The sequence below is a fragment of the Haliaeetus albicilla genome, chromosome 20 (assembly GCF_947461875.1).
Source record: "Haliaeetus albicilla chromosome 20, bHalAlb1.1, whole genome shotgun sequence".
Classification (NCBI taxonomy): domain Eukaryota; kingdom Metazoa; phylum Chordata; class Aves; order Accipitriformes; family Accipitridae; genus Haliaeetus; species Haliaeetus albicilla.
In genome coordinates, this window is record NC_091502.1 from 27,475,205 (window position 1) to 27,490,528 (window position 15,324).

A 15,324-nucleotide genomic window follows, 5' to 3' on the forward strand; every position below is an offset into this window, starting at 1 on the left:
TCCTGCTGGGCCCCCGCCGCCCTGGGCTGGCTCCAGGAGGGCTCTGCCATGGGAAGGCAGAGAGGGGCCAGCTCCTGGCCCAGGGTCCCGCTGCCCTGGCTCAGGCTCCTCGCCGGGCCCCGGGGCTGGCTGAGTGCTGGCTCCCCTGCGGTCGAGCGCCGGAGCAAAGCCCTCGGTGGGTCCCTGGGGGCTTCTCTCCTTCACCCCCTGGAGCTGGGCGCCCGGTGCTGAGCTGCGGTCCTGCCCCAGCTGGGACATGCCAGGGCCACCCCTGAGCACCCAGGTCTCCCCCCGCCCAGCATGGGTGCTCATTCCCTGGGGGGCTTCGCCCACCTCCTTCTCCCCCTGTGCAGCTCTGCCCAGACCCTGCCTTGCCCCCAGCCCCCCCTCCCCGACTGGCCTCGAAACGTGGGGGCGCGGGGAGGCAAACCGGCCCTTGCCGTGGGAAATGCCGGCCGTGGCGTGGCCCGGCTCGCCGCCACGGTCGAGGCACGGCGTGGGGCTGCGGGCACGGTGCTGCCGTCAGCCCGGGGGGACTGTCCCCGAGTGGGGCAAAGGCGCACACGCAGGGCTGTGGGGCACGTCCCGTGGGATGTAGGACCGGGGCGGAGGGGGGGTGGCACGGGGGACATGGGACACGGGGGAAAGGCGGGACGTGGGGCACGGCAGGGGGGGCTGGGGGGGCACGCAGGGGCCGGTGCGGGCGGCGGTCGTGACCCGTCGGCGGAGCCGGGGCCGGGTGCGGGTCCGAGGGCGGCTCCCGGTGAGTCACGGCGCTCCCGCCCGCCGCCCCCTCGGGCCGCCCCATAAAGCGCCGCCGCCCCGAACGCCGCCGCACCATGGACCGGCTGCGACCTGCCGGTACGGCCGCCGCGGAGGCGGGGGGGGGGGACACACCAGCCGGGACCCCCCCCAACCCTGGGAGGGGGAACCAGACCGATGCCTGGCGGGGGGGGACGGGACACCGGGACCGTCCCGGGGTTTGGGGGATGCTGGGGGGGAACCGTTCCGGGGCTCGGGGGGAGCATCCCGGTGTGCCCGGTGCTGAGCCCCGTCTCTGCCCGCAGGGATGTCGGGACCCCCTGCCCGGCTGCTTCTGCCCCTGCTCTGCTGCGCACTGGCCGCCCGCTGCACGGGTAAGTGGGGGCTGCTATGGGGAGGGGGTGGACAGGGCCAATTCTGGGCTCTGTGACCCCCCAGGGGGCCTGTGCGGGGGGCTGGGGCTGAGCCGTGCTCCCGTTTTTCTCTGCGGGACCCTGTGCTCCCACCCACCCCAGGGATGTGGGGTCTCGGGGGGGGGGCAGCTCTTGTGCTCCCGCCTCACCCAGCTCTGCTCCCCCAGGTGCCATGGCCCTGAAGCCCCCCAGCATCACCGGCCTGCGGATGCCGGCAGAGCCCCCCCACCCAGGTGAGTGACCCCCAGGGCCATAGCAGTGGTGGCCTGGGGACAGGGGGCTGCAGTGAGACCCCCAGCCGGGAGGAGGCACAGGGGGGGTCAGCCCCTGCACCAGCCCCAGCAGACACACGAGGTGCCAAAATTTTGGGGTGCTGGTGAGGTGAGGGGATATTTCCCTTTGGGGGGGGGGCAGGCTGCACCTGTGGTCAGGGGCAAACTGGCCCGGGGGCCACCGGGGACCCTCGCAGCCCCTCTGACCCTGCGTCCCCTCTGGCTCCAGGCAAGAGAGTGATGGTCTCATGCGAGGCGGTGAGCTGCCTCCCCGAGCTCACGCTGCTCTACTGGCTGGGGAACGGCTCCTTCGTGGAGAAGCTGCACCCGGACGGCGTCGTGAGCGAGGGAACGGTGCTGTGAGTACGGGGTCGGGGACTCCTGGGGGGGGCAGCGGCTGGCAAAGAGGGCAGCCTCAGTTGGGGCAGGGACGCTGGGTCCCCCAGCCTAGGGTGGGTGTCATGGAGCCGGGGACAGGCGCTAATGGGTCTCGCTGGGTCCGCAGAGAGGAGCCGCAGGGCTCAGGGGTAGTGCTGCGCCGTGACCTGCACTTCAGCTCCTTCGGTGCCCAGCACCTCTACACTAACTTCACCTGCGTGGTGCTCAGTCCCCTCGGCGTCGACACCAGGGAGGTGCGGTGGCCGCCCCCGGCACCAGCCCCGGCCCCTGCTGAGAGCGGGGGACTGGGCTGAGACCGGGGAGCAACTCGTGACGGGTGAGCACCGTGCAGTGCAGGTCCCCGCTCCCACGGCCCTGCACTGCTGTGTGGGGACGTGACGCCTCCATGGAGGTCTGTCTCCGTGCCCCGCCGTGGGGTCCGCACGGCCCCGCGTCTGCTGGCCCTGCTGTGCGTGGGGCTCCCGGCGCCCCTCGCTGAGCCCGGAGCACTGCCCAGGCCGACCCTGGGACCTGCCCACAGCCAGCTGTGGGACCCCAGGGTTTAATAAAGCACGTGAAGGCTGCCTGGTGTCACCCATGTCCTGGGGACGGGGCCACCCCTGGGTGCAGAGGGCACCCATGGGGCAAGGAGGGAAGGAGAGGAGGTGGCTCTGGTGACCGCAGAGGGCAGGATCCATCCCTGACCCCCTCCCTGCCCGGCGAGGGGCTGGAGAACCACGGACAGCCCTGGTTCTGCTCTGGGGGTGCCTGGCCTCATGGCTGCACCCTGCCCTGGAGGAGGAGGGTGGGGAGCCCAGGGGTGCAGGGACCCCCGGGGAGCTGGGCCCATCATGTCCCCCTCTGCACCCGGCGGGGCTCAGAGCTGTCCCTTGGCACAGCACTGCTGAGCCCCACGTGCTGCTCCATGGGGCAGCCCCCCACCCATCTTCTCCTGACAGGGCTCTGGGCGCTGGGGCTGGGGTGGCTGGTGCCAGCCCCCTCCCTGCTCCCTCGGGTGCTGGTGGGGGCTGCGATCCCCCCTGGGCTGCAGGCAGCTGGGGACAGGCAGGGGGACAGACCCCAGCAGGAGAACCCCCCCGGATCCCTCGAGCAGGACCCAGGGCACGGTCATTGCTCCGTGGGATGCTCTGGATGCAGGAGGGATGGTGATGGGGGGGTGTGTGCTGGAGAAGACCCCGGCTGCTGCCCCCATGAGCTGCCCGCAGCCCAGGGAGCTGCAGGAAACCCCCAGAGACACCCTGGTCCCACAGCAAGTCTTTATTCTTCTGGGAGCCAGGCAAAGGGGAGTGGCGGAGCAACAGGCTGGGCAGGGAAACCCCCAAAAGCAGCCCTGCTGCGTCTCCCCGGTCCCTGTCAGCACCAGCCCCCCATCCCTGGGGCAGCCCCTTGCAGACCCCACGCTCAGCTGTATCCAAAAGCCCCAGCCGTGGCTCTGCAAAAGTCCTCATCCAGGCTCCGCTGGTGTCCCGGGGCTGCCGGCGCGTCCCAGAGCCGGTGGCACCATGGCAGGGCTGGGCTGGGCACAGGTGGCCGCCATGTGGGACCCTGCAGCGGGGCTGTCCCCATGCCCCCAGCCCCTCCTGCTGCTCCGACCCATCCTGCCATCTCCGTGAAGCTGGGGGCTCCCATTCCCGATCCCTTTTCCTTGCTGGGGTGCGGTGGCGTCGTGGCTCAGAGGCCCCCGATGACTGCCAGGGTTGTGGCTGCCAGGAGGAGCCCCCAGAGGCGTGGGGGGTCCCTGGGGACACTCCTGCCTGGGGGTGCCGGAGAGGGGGAGTCAGGGGCAGATGGGGGGGCATGGGGGGCCCCAGCCGGGGGCCACCCTCCCCAGCCGCTGCGGGGGCTCTCAGCTCACCTGCGCTGAAGACGCACGGCTGGCTCTTGCATCTCATCTCTGCCAAAGAAACCAACTCTGTCTACGTGGCTGCTGCATGCTCCGCACCGCACCGCTCCTCGCCCCGACCCACCCGCGCCGTGCCGCCCTGCACGGTGCCACGCCGTTCCGTGCTGTGCCATGCGTTGCTGCCGAGGGCCCCCATTGCAAACCCCGGGGGAGAGCGGCTGGGAGACGTGCGAAGATGTGTGCCCGAAAGCAAGCGCCCCGCATCACCCTCCCCACGATCGAGAGCCCCCTTTCCCAGCAGATCTGGTGGGACGGGGCCACCCCCGTCCCCTGCACCCCGGAGCGGGGAGGGACCGTCCGTTGGGGACATCACCTTTCACCAACTCGCAGTTGTAGGTGCTGCGCGTGCCCTGGGAGCGGAGCTGGATGAAGGCTCTGTGCTTGTCGCGGGTGACGTTGGTGACCTCGAAGATCTCGAAGGGTGGGATGAGGACCTCCTCCTCTGTGGGGATGTAGGAGAAGTTCCTGATGGAGACGCCGTAGCAGGTGTCCACTGAGAATAAGGTGTCCTGGCCGAAGGGCTGGGTGCTCTCTTCCCGGAGGGAGGTGGAGGTGAAGTGGCCGAAGCGGACACGCTGGTGGTGCTGGGCGGTGAAGCGGATGTCCCGGACGCCCCGGTAGACACGGTGGCAGCGGCGGGGCTGGGCATCCCGCAGGGTGCGCAGGGCCTCGATCATGAGGAAATGCAGCGCCTTGAAGTGGAAAGCACCCAGGTATTCCTCGCGGGAGCGCCCAGCCTTACGCACGGCATTGTTGAACACCTCGTACAGGGGTTCCGGCAGCGTGTACGCCAGGAGGGCGACCGCCTGCTCCGGCCGCAGCGCCGGCAGCCGGGGGACACGGCCCTGTCGGCTCCGCCATTCGGCAGCGGCGAGGGTCCAGGTCTTGGCGTAGACGCTGTTGTTGACGAACTCAGTGCGGTTGAGTTCCTCCAGCAGCTCCTCCATCATGCGGCTGCAGCCCTGGTACTGGTCGTCGAAGGAAGTGGGGGCCATGTCCAGTGCCACTTCCTTGACGGTGTTGAGGTCTCGTCGGCGTGGGGGGGTGCCAGCGGCCAGGGTCCCGGCCAGCAGCACCAAGCCCAGCGTCAGATGCTCCATGGCGGGCAGAGCTGCCCTGGGGGAAGCCCCCAGTTGCCACAGTGCTGCAGACAGGGAAGCAGCCGGTTCCTCCGCAAGCGGCTGGGGAGGTGGGGGAGCGAGAGCAGGGTCAGCTTGGGGAGGGCAGCAGGGCCTGGGAGGGGGTTGTGGAGAGAAGCAGGGCAGACTGGGGGAAAGCAGCCCCAGCTGCATCCCTGGCCAGGGGCACCCTGCTCAGCACACCTCCCAGCACCGGCCGAGACCCCGACCCCATTCCTTGCATTAAACCCTGCCAGCAGGCGGGCGTCCCCGATGCCTGGCAGCACAGCCCCGGCAGCCCACAGGTCTGCGGCATCACCCGTGGGGAACAAACCCCCCAGGAGCCCCAGCGAGAAGCGTTACCTGCACCCTGCGGCAGGCGCGGGGTTGGGGTGCTGCTCCCCGGCTCCCACGGCACCCAGCCCCTTGGCACCCACCCGCTGCCGGCAGGAGAAGTCAGAAGCAAATGCTCTTTCTTTTTATAGCGATCCTGGCCGGGATTTCTCGGGCCCAGGTCCAGCCCCCACCTCCGTCCTCCCAGTTATTTTTACTGTCCCCCTGCCCTGAGCGCCCAGTGCAGCCGCTGCCCCTCCTGCCTTGCAACGTGGCTGTGGGGGACGGTCAGGAAACCCCTGTGAGATAAATTGCCTTTGCTTTAACTTGGGGGCAGGCCACCTGGGGAAAACCGGGGTGAGACAAGCAGGATCCTCCAGAGCAGCTCCGGCTGGACGCTGCCCTCCCCAGGCACAGCAGCAGCTTCCCTCCCCAGGGATCCCCCCCCATGTCAGCATGGCACTGCGCGCTCCCCAGCTGCTGTTGGGAGGACCCATGGTGGTTTGGAGGGACAGCACCCTGTTCCCACGGCCCTGGGGGCAAGACAGCTCCTACCTGGGCTGTTCCGGCATTCCTGGTTCTTCTTGTCTGGAAAGCAGGCGGAGGGGCTGGGGTCAGCATCGTTCGCCCTGGGACACCCCTGGATTGGCAGCCCTCCCCTGGGATGCCCGGCCACCTGCATCCCTGGGGGTCCCCCCTGCACCCGACCCGGGTAGGCACAGTCGAAGCAGCCGCAGGTCCCGTTGTTACCGTAAATCGGCACTTCAGAAACTCTCTAAGACTCAGTTTTGGAGTTTTAGAAAGTAGGCATTCTTTATTGCAGCGCTGGATGCACTGGGGGATCGTTCCACCTATCGTGCATACCAATACTTTCAACAGTTGAGATTATTTTGTATATAATACATATTCATGATTTTTCCTGGAAATAATTAACATAATCACCTGAATTCTGGGAAATCATTAATGTGTGTAAATGTCCTTGTTGCAGGTGCACTCGAGATCTTTGGTGGTCTTTGATAGTCTTCCTCACTTGTCTGCTAGTTAACCCTTTTCTAGTGATTCTGCGCAGTGGGACACTTTACATGTTTGATACAACTTATCCTAAAGAATGTCCATTAGTAACTCTACTATCTATCTTTTCTCGACTTACATTCTTTTGTCACAAACCATATTGACACTCTAAGCGAAGTTATCTAAAAGGGCCTAAGGTTTTTATCTTCTCAGGGAATTTGCAAGGTCGGCCAGAAGTAATTTTCTCTGGTCTCTTACACATTTTGCAACATACAGGATTTCTTATCCACCACTAGTCAGTAGAACAAAGCCACTGTGTTCTTTCCTTGTATCACCATCGGTGCTTCACAGGAGGAAGCGGTGACTCCCCCCATCTGGGAAGACCCCGAGTATCCCGTGCCAGGGCTCAGCACCTCCTGCACTCCCGGGCAGAGGGAGACGGCTGGGACGGGGACCCCGGTGCAGCTGCGGATGCTGAGGATCGGGGTCCTGCTCCCGGCTGAAGGACGCGGAGGAGAAGCGATCCGCTCTGGAGGGGCTGGAGCCGGCGGCTGGCGGTGGGTGATGCTGTGATGCCGGGGGGGCCGTGGGCGACTGGCAGGGTCCTGCAGCAGCCGCAGGGCTCTCGCTGGGTGGAAGTGGGGGATTTGAAGGGGAAGCTGCCGTTGCAGCTGCACAAGGGGAAGGCGCCACGTTCAGCGCCGGTTGCTGTGGAGGGGATTGTGAGGGGTGTGCTCCTCCGGTGTGAGATAACGGGACTTGGGTCCAGGCAGGTGCTCAGCAAGTAAGCCTAACCGAAGGTTATCCTCTGGTGTGAGGCTGTCAGTGAGAACCGAGCATCAAAACCAAAAAACCCCATGTTTTGGCTGGAGAGTGGGCTGATGAGCAGCTGAAACAGCATGAACACGGCACAAAACCTGACTGAGTCAACCCCTTGATGCTGTAAGTATCTGCAGCCAGCGGGGTCCCCAGAGCTCCCCCTCCATAGCAGTGGGCTGTGGGGCAGGGATCACCCCTTGAGCAGGGACCCCTCTCGAGGCTGAGAGACCCCGTACCTGACACCAGGCACCGACGGCTTGGTACATGGCGTTGTTTGCGTGCAGGTAACATGTAAGATACGTGTAGGAAGCTTACGCGATGAGCTTTGTATCCCGCCCTAACGTTAAGTGGAGTAGAGCACTGACCACCGATCCATCTGTGCTTATTAAATATTTTATATCCCTACACTGACTGGTAAGAATTCGATCAACTAACGACTAGATGAGCTCCGGCCGAGTGACCTCTGACTCTTCTCCTGACCGAGACCCTGTGCTGGGGGCCGGCCCCCGTCACCGCTGCTATGCACCCCATGTAGGGGTTATACTGTATAACACTATGATTGAAACAACAGACAAAAGCGTGCGAAAGCGTGGAGGGCAGAGGACTGGCAACATCTCCCGGCGATAGGGAGGTCCCGACCTTTAAAGGTGGGATGGGTGAAGGGCCATGCTCGGGATGGAAGCCCAGCTGCGAAATGGAACCAACGGGTAGACTGCCTGGCCCCAAATCAGGACAGTCACCAGTGAGAAGGACGATTGGGACCGACAAGCTGAATGGTTGCGTATCAAGCGAGGCCAGTCAGGAAAAGGCGATCTTTATTACGAATGCCAATCCCAGGGTTGAAAACCTGTCAAGCAATCCTTGCAGCTTGTCCACAATGCTAAAAAAGGCTTTACTGGGAGGGGTGGTCAAAAAGGCAGCAGCCCCTCACTGGCTGCTCGGAGGGTCTTTCCCAGCACGCATGCCAGGTTGGCGTAGGCTTCCAGCATGCATGTCAGGTTGGCGTAGGCTTCCTCGGGCAGCAGGCGGTGGAAGACCTCGGGGTCGTACCAGGACGCGTAAAGCATGGCAGCAGCCACTGCAAAGACGATGGCCAGCTCCAGGCCGACAAAGAGCAGGAGGAGTGTCCTGTGAGGCAGAAGAAGTATGGGAGACAGGGCAGGGTGGATGCATCCCAGCCCCAAGAGGGATGGAGGGGCCCCACCGGCTGGAGCAGGCATCCAGCCCATCACCCGGTGGGGACACTCACTGCAGCCAGTAACTGAAACTGAGTCTCCTCGCCCGCACATCCCTCTCCTGCAGGTCAACACAGAGCAAGGACACTTGTCAAGCACTGCCGCACGGCCGGGACAGCTGGAGTTGCACGGAGTTGCCTTGCACGGGAGCGTAGCCCACACGTGGCTGGCACCTCAGCGGACCCCTCTCCCCAGGGAGACCCACAGGTTCTTCCCCCTTACCAGCCGTGCTTCCACCACCTCCGGCAGCACAGTCTCTGGCATCTCTGCCTCCTTCTTCCTCTGATACTGGCTGCAGGGAACAGGGCTTGGTTGGACCCATTACAGACCTCCGTGGCCACGCCGGGGGTCCCCTACCACACCACCCCTCCCCAGGCAGGGATGGGGCTCCCCTGGCACCAGCATTGGCAGTCCCATGGCACCGGGTGCTGCAGGGACACCCATGTGGGGCGAGGGACCCTGCTTACCAGCCCTCTTCCTCCTCCAGTGTCTCTTCCAGATTTCTTATTTCCTGACGCAGCGCCTGGGAGAGGGAAGGGTCTGAGTCCCTGAGCCTGCTGTGGCCCCAGGGACCGTGGGCACCAACCCGTTTTCCCCCAGCCCCTTCGGCACTACCTCATTCTCCTGCTTGTCCTCCTTGAGCCAGGATGCTATCAGGGCATGGAACTTTTCCTCCTGAAAAACCACGGGTGCGTCGTGTGGGCGGCTGGGCTCGGACCTTGGCAACCTCGCCCCTCTCCAGCCCCAGGGCTGTGCCCACTCGCTCCCCCACTGCCCTAGGGCACTACTGGGAAACTGGGTGACTCGCAAGGCCAGGCGTGGGGAAGCGATGGACACCCCCCCCCCATAGCCTGGGGAAATTGTCCTCCCTAGTCACGCCGCTGGGAACCGGCACTCGGTGACCGTCTTTGAGCAGGGGGGTTGGAGATAAGATGACCTCCAGCGGTCCCTTCCAACCTCTCAGCCCCAGCCGACGCAGCTCTGGGTCATGGGCAGAGGAGAGGACACCAACCTTAGTGCTGAGCTGCTGTATGGCATCGTGTGGCTCCTGATGGTTCCCCTTCTGCATGCAGAAAGGAGAGCAGGGGCTCAGGGTCTGCAGCCCCAGCCCCTGTGGACCAGGAGCCCCTCCATACCTACCATAGGCTGCAGCAGCTCCTTGCTGCTTGCCATCAGTGCGGAGCTCTGCTCAGCATCTCTGCCAGCTCCTTGACCGGTCGCCGCAGCCTTTGCTGCCTGCGGGAATAGGGAACCATCAGATGCCCTCTCACAGACATTCACCCCCTCACACACGGCGCTGCCCCTGCTTCCCATCTCTCAGCGCCCATCAGCCACTTGCACACCCGCACCCGGCCAGCGGTCCTGCGTGCCCCCTCGCCCCATGCCCGGCTCAGCCTGTGCTTGCTGGCAGCCCAGGACTTGGCAGGAGATGGGGGGGGAGGCACCAGGGACCTGCACTGCTGTGCCTCCCTCTGCCTTTTCCCAAAAGCGGTCTGCCTGGGAGAGAAGAGGGAACGGGAACGTCCGCAGGAGGGGCAGGGGCCCAATCCCTCCTTCATGGACACCACATCCCAAAGTCAATGACCCTGCCCGTGGATGCTGGGATGCGGGGACCCAGCACTGGCACCCCCTCCCTGACCCTGCCAGGATGGGCATCCTTCTTCCCTGTACCTTCTGTGCCTCTTCCAGGCTTGCGACTGCCTCGCTTTTTGCTATTTGAAAGCGCTTCTGCGAGAGAGGAGGAGGAGAAGCCATCAGGGCACTGGACATTCCCACAAGCGCCCTCCCCTCCGCATTATCCCTTCCCGGCTCCCCTCGGGCACTGCCTTTGCCCTTGTGTCCTCTCTCTTTCCCAGCCCTGCAGGCGGACAGAGGGACCCCCCCAGGCCCAGCTCTGGACGCGGTCCACATCTGGACGCGGTCCACATCTGGACACGGTCCTGAGCAACTGGGTCTAGGTGACCCTGCTTGAGCAGGGGCATTGGACAAGATCAGATCATCTCCAGCGGTCCCTTCCAACCTCAACCAGACTGTGGTTCTGTGAACTCACCTTCATTTGGGCCACCTGCCCCTCCAGTTGCTGGAGCTCCTGGCTGCTCTCTTCGAAACAGCGTGCCACGAGACAGTTCTGGGAAAAGGAGCCGCACGCAGGCACTGAGCCCCTGACACAGCCCCAGCCACCGCAGCTGGGGGACGTGGGTACAGGAGGGGACACTGACCTCCGAGGTGAGCCGCTCCAAGGTTTTCTCCATCTCCTGCTGCTTCTGCCCCTGCGTGGCGAAAGGAGGGGTCAGGGGCTCCGGTCTCACAGCCCCAGTCCCCAGGGACAAGGGGACCGCTCCCCACCTACCAGACACTGCAGCAGCGCCCTGTGGCTTTGGGATGCTGCGGAACAGCGGGCCAGGCATGCCCGGACCATGCGGATGTCTTCTTTCACCGCTTCTGCCTGGGTTGTTACACCTGCGAGTTGGGAGCGAGTGGGGTGTGAGGGGCACGGATGCTCGCAGGGATGGTCCCCAAGCTCAGGGCATCTGCACTCCTGCACGCCTGCCTCTACTCGGCATATGAGCGAGGCTGGGGGTCCGCACACGGACCCCCTCGCCCAGCAGCCGGCTGTGGGGACTGTGGGGATGCTCTGCCCTCACCTTCCTCTTCACCGCCAGAGATATTCCACTGCATGGTGGACAAAGGACAGGTCATTTGCGAGTCTCCTCTAAACTCCTGCCCAACAGCTCCGAGGTTCTCCCCGGAATGTTCCCCCGTCTCTGTGAGCAACCCCTTTTATACCCGCCAGGGCACCCGTGTCACAGGCGCGAGGTGACGTCAGAGTGACACGGTCACCGCTGCCCACTGTGACACGGCCATCGCCTCCCTGGGCTGGCACCAAGAGCTGACCTGGGGCTCGGCCGCAGCCACCGGGGAAACAGGGCATCACGCTCAGCCCACTGGTGGGAGCGACCGCGGGCACCGCTTGCCGGCGTCTCCCTGGGGGGGTTTGCCGGTTCCTTCACCACCCGGCTGCCACCGCTGCCCACCCCGGGACCAAGCAGGAGCCAGGCTGCGCACGCAGTCCCAGCAGACACTCGCACGGACACGCGTGAACAACGGGCGTGCACGGATGGCCACGCCGCGTGGGGTCCAGCATCCAGCCCCCACCGGGATCCAGCATCCAGCCCCAGGGAGGAACAACAGTCTGGGAAGGGGGAAAAATAAGGACCAGCTCTCCGTCAGACTCGACAAGGGTATAAAGGGGGTCCCGCCGGAGGACACCCTGAGTCAGTCCTCCTCGGAGCAGCGGGTCTGTGGTCCGGGACTCTCCCCTTGGGTCAGGATGCCGCCCCAGGTAACTCCTCGAGGTTGAGAGCCCTCATCTTTTAGGTAAGTGATATGCGCATTTTGAGTCATCACTTTTAAATCTTAAGGATTCTTAAGGCGGCTGTGTAGTACCAATTCCCCTTACATCATTGAGCCTGTGGCTCACTAATGTTATCGGAGTTCTAACTAACTTTTTACCGAAGAACAAATCTGACTTTTAACACCTGCTGGATTTGATTGCATGAGCCTCCCTAACAGACCTCCAGGCCCTTCATGCCAGCTCATTCCTCGGTCTCAAATTACCATCGCTGAGCAGTCACAATTAGAATTTCCCCTTCGGGGGTCTCACGCCACCCCAAACCATGCATGAAACCCAGCAGTGCCCCAAAATGCTGCCAGTGCTCACGTCGGTGCCCCCCACCTCCAGCCCACCCCCTCTTGGCACCCTCCCTGCAGGTATTGATGTGCATGGACAAGATCCCCCCGTGCCGTCTCTTCTCCGGGCTGAACAGCCCCAGCCCTCCCAGTTGAGCATCCCCTCCCTGAACCTCCTGGCCACGCTCCTCCTGACGTAGCCCCGGACACCCTTTGGCCACCTTGTTGGACTTGATGAGGTTCCTTCTGGCCCATTTCTCCAGCCCACCCGGGTCCCCAGACGCCAGCACACCCACTGGGGGACCAGCCACCCCCAACCCCAGTTTTGTGGGTGCCGGCGCTGCCAGCCCGTCCCTGTTGGGTCGGGCACTGGGGGAGTTGCACCCCCAGCCATGGGATGGAGGGATGAACCACGACACCAGGGATGCAGACAAGACAACATTTAAATTTTTTGACATTTCAGAAGGGGGAGCGCCCTGAGCATTCCCAGCCCCACGCTCCCCAGCAGCTCAGTAGTAGGGGAACCCATTTTTCTTCTGGGACCAGCGCTGCCAGCACGGGGGCTTGCGGAAGCGGATGCGGCAGGGCTGCCAGTGGCGTCTCCACCAGGACTTCAGGCAGCGCCAGAGCCGGGCGCAGCCCTCCCGCAGGCACCATCCAGCCCTGCATGGACCCGGGGCCGTCTGGCCACGTGTCCTGCCCACGGGCACCCGCTGCCGGGGACCAGGCTTTGCTGGGATGCTCGTGCCCGCAGCAGCGGGGATGGTGCTGCACGAGCCCATGGAGCTGCTTCTTTCCGGCTCTATGGGGCTGGTCCTGTCCAGTTCCACAGGGCTGCTCCTCTTCACATCCACGGGGCTGGTCCTGTCCAGTTCCACAGGGCTGCTCCTCTTCACATCCATGGGGCTGCTCCTGTCCAGTTCCACAGGGCTGCTCCTCTTCACGTCCACCAGGCTGCTCCTGCCCAACTCCATGGGGATGCTCCTTTCCCACTCCATGAGGCTGCTTCGCTCTTTTCCTGCATCCATGTCCCCACCTGCAGCCTTGTCCATGTCCGCGTCTGCCGCTGGCAGCTCAGCCCCAAAGCGCTGGGGACAGACTCTGTCCCCCAGCAACCCCAGTTGCACCTGCACCTCTATCTTGGCGGAGGGGAGGGGGGTCCCCCCGGGTGGGGTCCCACTGCAGCCCGCTGCCATCCCTTGCCACTGGGCCAGCACCGCCTGCAGCAGCTCACTTTGCTGCTCGGTCACTGCTTGGGCGGCCTGAATGGTACTAATGAGCTGGAGGACGAGCTCCCCCTTGTCTGTGGTCACGGCTGGGGGGCTGCTGGGGGGTGGCTCCACGTCCACGGCGCTTTGCGCCCTGTCCCCACCATCTCCGGGGACCCGCTCTTGCTTGGCCCCCACTGGCAACTCCAGCAGTCTGTCCATCGACCTCTTGACAGCCTTGGGGGTCTGGGGGGGTCCTGAGCCAGTGAGTGCCGCCAGCTCCGCCATTGCACCGGGCCAGGGCTCCGGGAAGGAGTAGAGGGAACACAGGGAAGAGGAGCTGCTCCCCAGGATGGAGGACAGGGAGACCAGCGGGGCCCCCGGGGACAGGCACTCCTGGCTCGACGCCTGCATGATGGCCCTGCAGAGAGGAGAGGGAAGAGACCCGGCTGCACCCTGGCCCCTCCAGCGGGACCCGAGGGCAGCACCCCCTCCTTGACAGGCAGGCGAGGGTCTGGGGCAAGATCTGGGGGGGTCTCCCCCGGCACTCACACCTCCAGGGTCTGTGTGACCTTCTCCACGTCTCTATGTGTCTGCTGCTGAGGAAGGGGATACAGTGAGCGGCCAGCAGCCCCCGGCACAGCCCCAGGGTCAGGGCTGCCGTGGGGTTCGGCCGATGGTGGGGTGCTCGGTAATGGGGCCGCTCACCGCTCTGCTTCCCCGTAGGGGCTCTCGCCACTTTCATCTGACTCTTCAACTCCTTCCACAAACTCTGTAGGATTCCCCAGGAGCTGGGTGAGACCAGAGCAGCTCCTGGCCCCACGCCGCAGCCCCCCACGCCACTCCAAGCCACCCCACACAACGCCATACCCCACGCCACACCGCGCAACGCCACGGCACGCCATAGTGCAGTGCGGCACGATGGCCACCTACCCAGAACCGCTTGACCTGCAGGACAGCAGAGACCAGGCTGAGCTGCACCACCAGCATGAGGCGCTGGAACAGCTCAGCCAGGGTGAGGTTGTTGGAGCGCTCCATGGCACCGGCTCTGGTGTGGCCACGGCGCTCCGAGTCACCGGTGTGGGTCCGCGGTGCGGATCCCCAGTGACTGCATGGGTTCCCAGTGATGGGCGCCCAACGCTGCTGCTGGTGTGGCAGAGGCGGAGGCTGCAGTCTGCCAAGATGACGGCAGACTGCGGTACCCACTGCCTGCTCCCGCAGGGCTCCGCACCCCACTTTTACAGTACGGCAACAGGCAGACCCCCCCATTTGTGACATCGCAGGACAGGCAGACCCCCCTTTTGTGACACCTGGCAGCCCCCCGCGCCCTCCCCAGCCTGGTACGGGCAGATGCAAGGGGCTCAGGAGGGGCTGGGATGTCCCCCTGGAAATCAGGGGTGGCAGCTGGGGGAAGTCCACAGTCTGCAGGAAAGGGGACCCTGTGGGGGCTTCAGAGGGGAGGGAGAAGGAGAAGGAGAAGAAGGGGAAGGGGAAGGAGAATGAGAAGGGAAAGGGGAAGGGGAAGGAGGAGAAATTAAAGAGAATTCCCTGGGTGCTGAGCCCAGGCCCTGGCTGCTTGACCCCAGCCAGCAGCTGACCCCCCCAGCCGCTCGCTCCCCCCCCAGCAGGATGGGGGGACAATCGGGAGGGCAAATGCGAGGAGTAGCGGAAACTCTGGCTAGGGACAAAGTCGGTTTAATTAGTGAAGGGAAATAAAGCACCAAATTGCCAAGAGGTGCCCGAATGGTCGGTGCCAGCAGCCCAGATGGGTGATGCTCAGCCAGGGCCCGACCAATGGCTGCGTGGGAAAAGCCCCCCCCGATCTGAGTGGCCGTGCGATGCCAGGCGGGCTGCAGCGTCCCCTCGGCCAGCCGGGGTCAGCCATGCCCCCAGCCCGCTGGTGGGGGGCACAGGAGAGCCAGCAGGACCCCCCCATGGAGGAGAACCTGGAGTGCCGTGGCTGCCCTGGGTTTAGATGCCGCGCCCCACCTGCCCCCGGCTTCTCCACTCCCTGCTGGGGCCAGGCATGGCCCTGGGCTCCTGCCGGGATTTGGGGGTCTGCACCCCCCCCCCGGGATTTTGCCCCCTGGGGGGGTTCCCTCCCAGGTCCCCGAGGGAGGGCTGCAGGGACATAGCAGTCGCTTCGTCCCCGTGCCAGATG

At 64.7% G+C, this 15,324-nt stretch overlaps 2 protein-coding genes and 1 long non-coding RNA gene across 3 annotated transcripts; 1 reads left to right on the forward strand and 2 right to left on the reverse strand.

Moving 5' to 3' along the window:
• The first annotated feature begins 807 nt into the window (after window positions 1–807).
• On the forward strand, window positions 808–2,409 carry IL18BP (interleukin 18 binding protein). Its single transcript, XM_069807903.1, has 5 exons — window positions 808–861; window positions 1,068–1,136; window positions 1,343–1,408; window positions 1,677–1,806; window positions 1,953–2,409. The coding sequence occupies exons 1-5, from the start codon at window positions 840–842 to the stop codon at window positions 2,137–2,139; spliced, it is 474 nt and encodes a 157-aa protein (XP_069664004.1). The 5' UTR covers window positions 808–839; the 3' UTR covers window positions 2,140–2,409.
• Window positions 2,410–3,088: 679 nt separating this feature from the next.
• Window positions 3,089–5,342, reverse strand: ART1 (ADP-ribosyltransferase 1). Its single transcript, XM_069808730.1, has 4 exons — window positions 5,231–5,342; window positions 4,063–4,930; window positions 3,702–3,740; window positions 3,089–3,600 (listed from the first exon to the last, which is right to left on the reverse strand). Exons 2-4 carry the CDS (start codon window positions 4,847–4,849, stop codon window positions 3,518–3,520), a joined length of 909 nt encoding a protein of 302 aa, XP_069664831.1. The 5' UTR covers window positions 4,850–4,930; window positions 5,231–5,342; the 3' UTR covers window positions 3,089–3,517.
• Window positions 5,343–8,479: 3,137 nt separating this feature from the next.
• On the reverse strand, window positions 8,480–9,478 carry LOC138690130 (uncharacterized). The gene is made up of 4 exons (XR_011328925.1): window positions 9,406–9,478; window positions 8,881–8,940; window positions 8,733–8,788; window positions 8,480–8,557 (listed from the first exon to the last, which is right to left on the reverse strand). It is a non-coding gene; the product is annotated as an uncharacterized lncRNA (long non-coding RNA).
• Window positions 9,479–15,324: the final 5,846 nt, after the last annotated feature.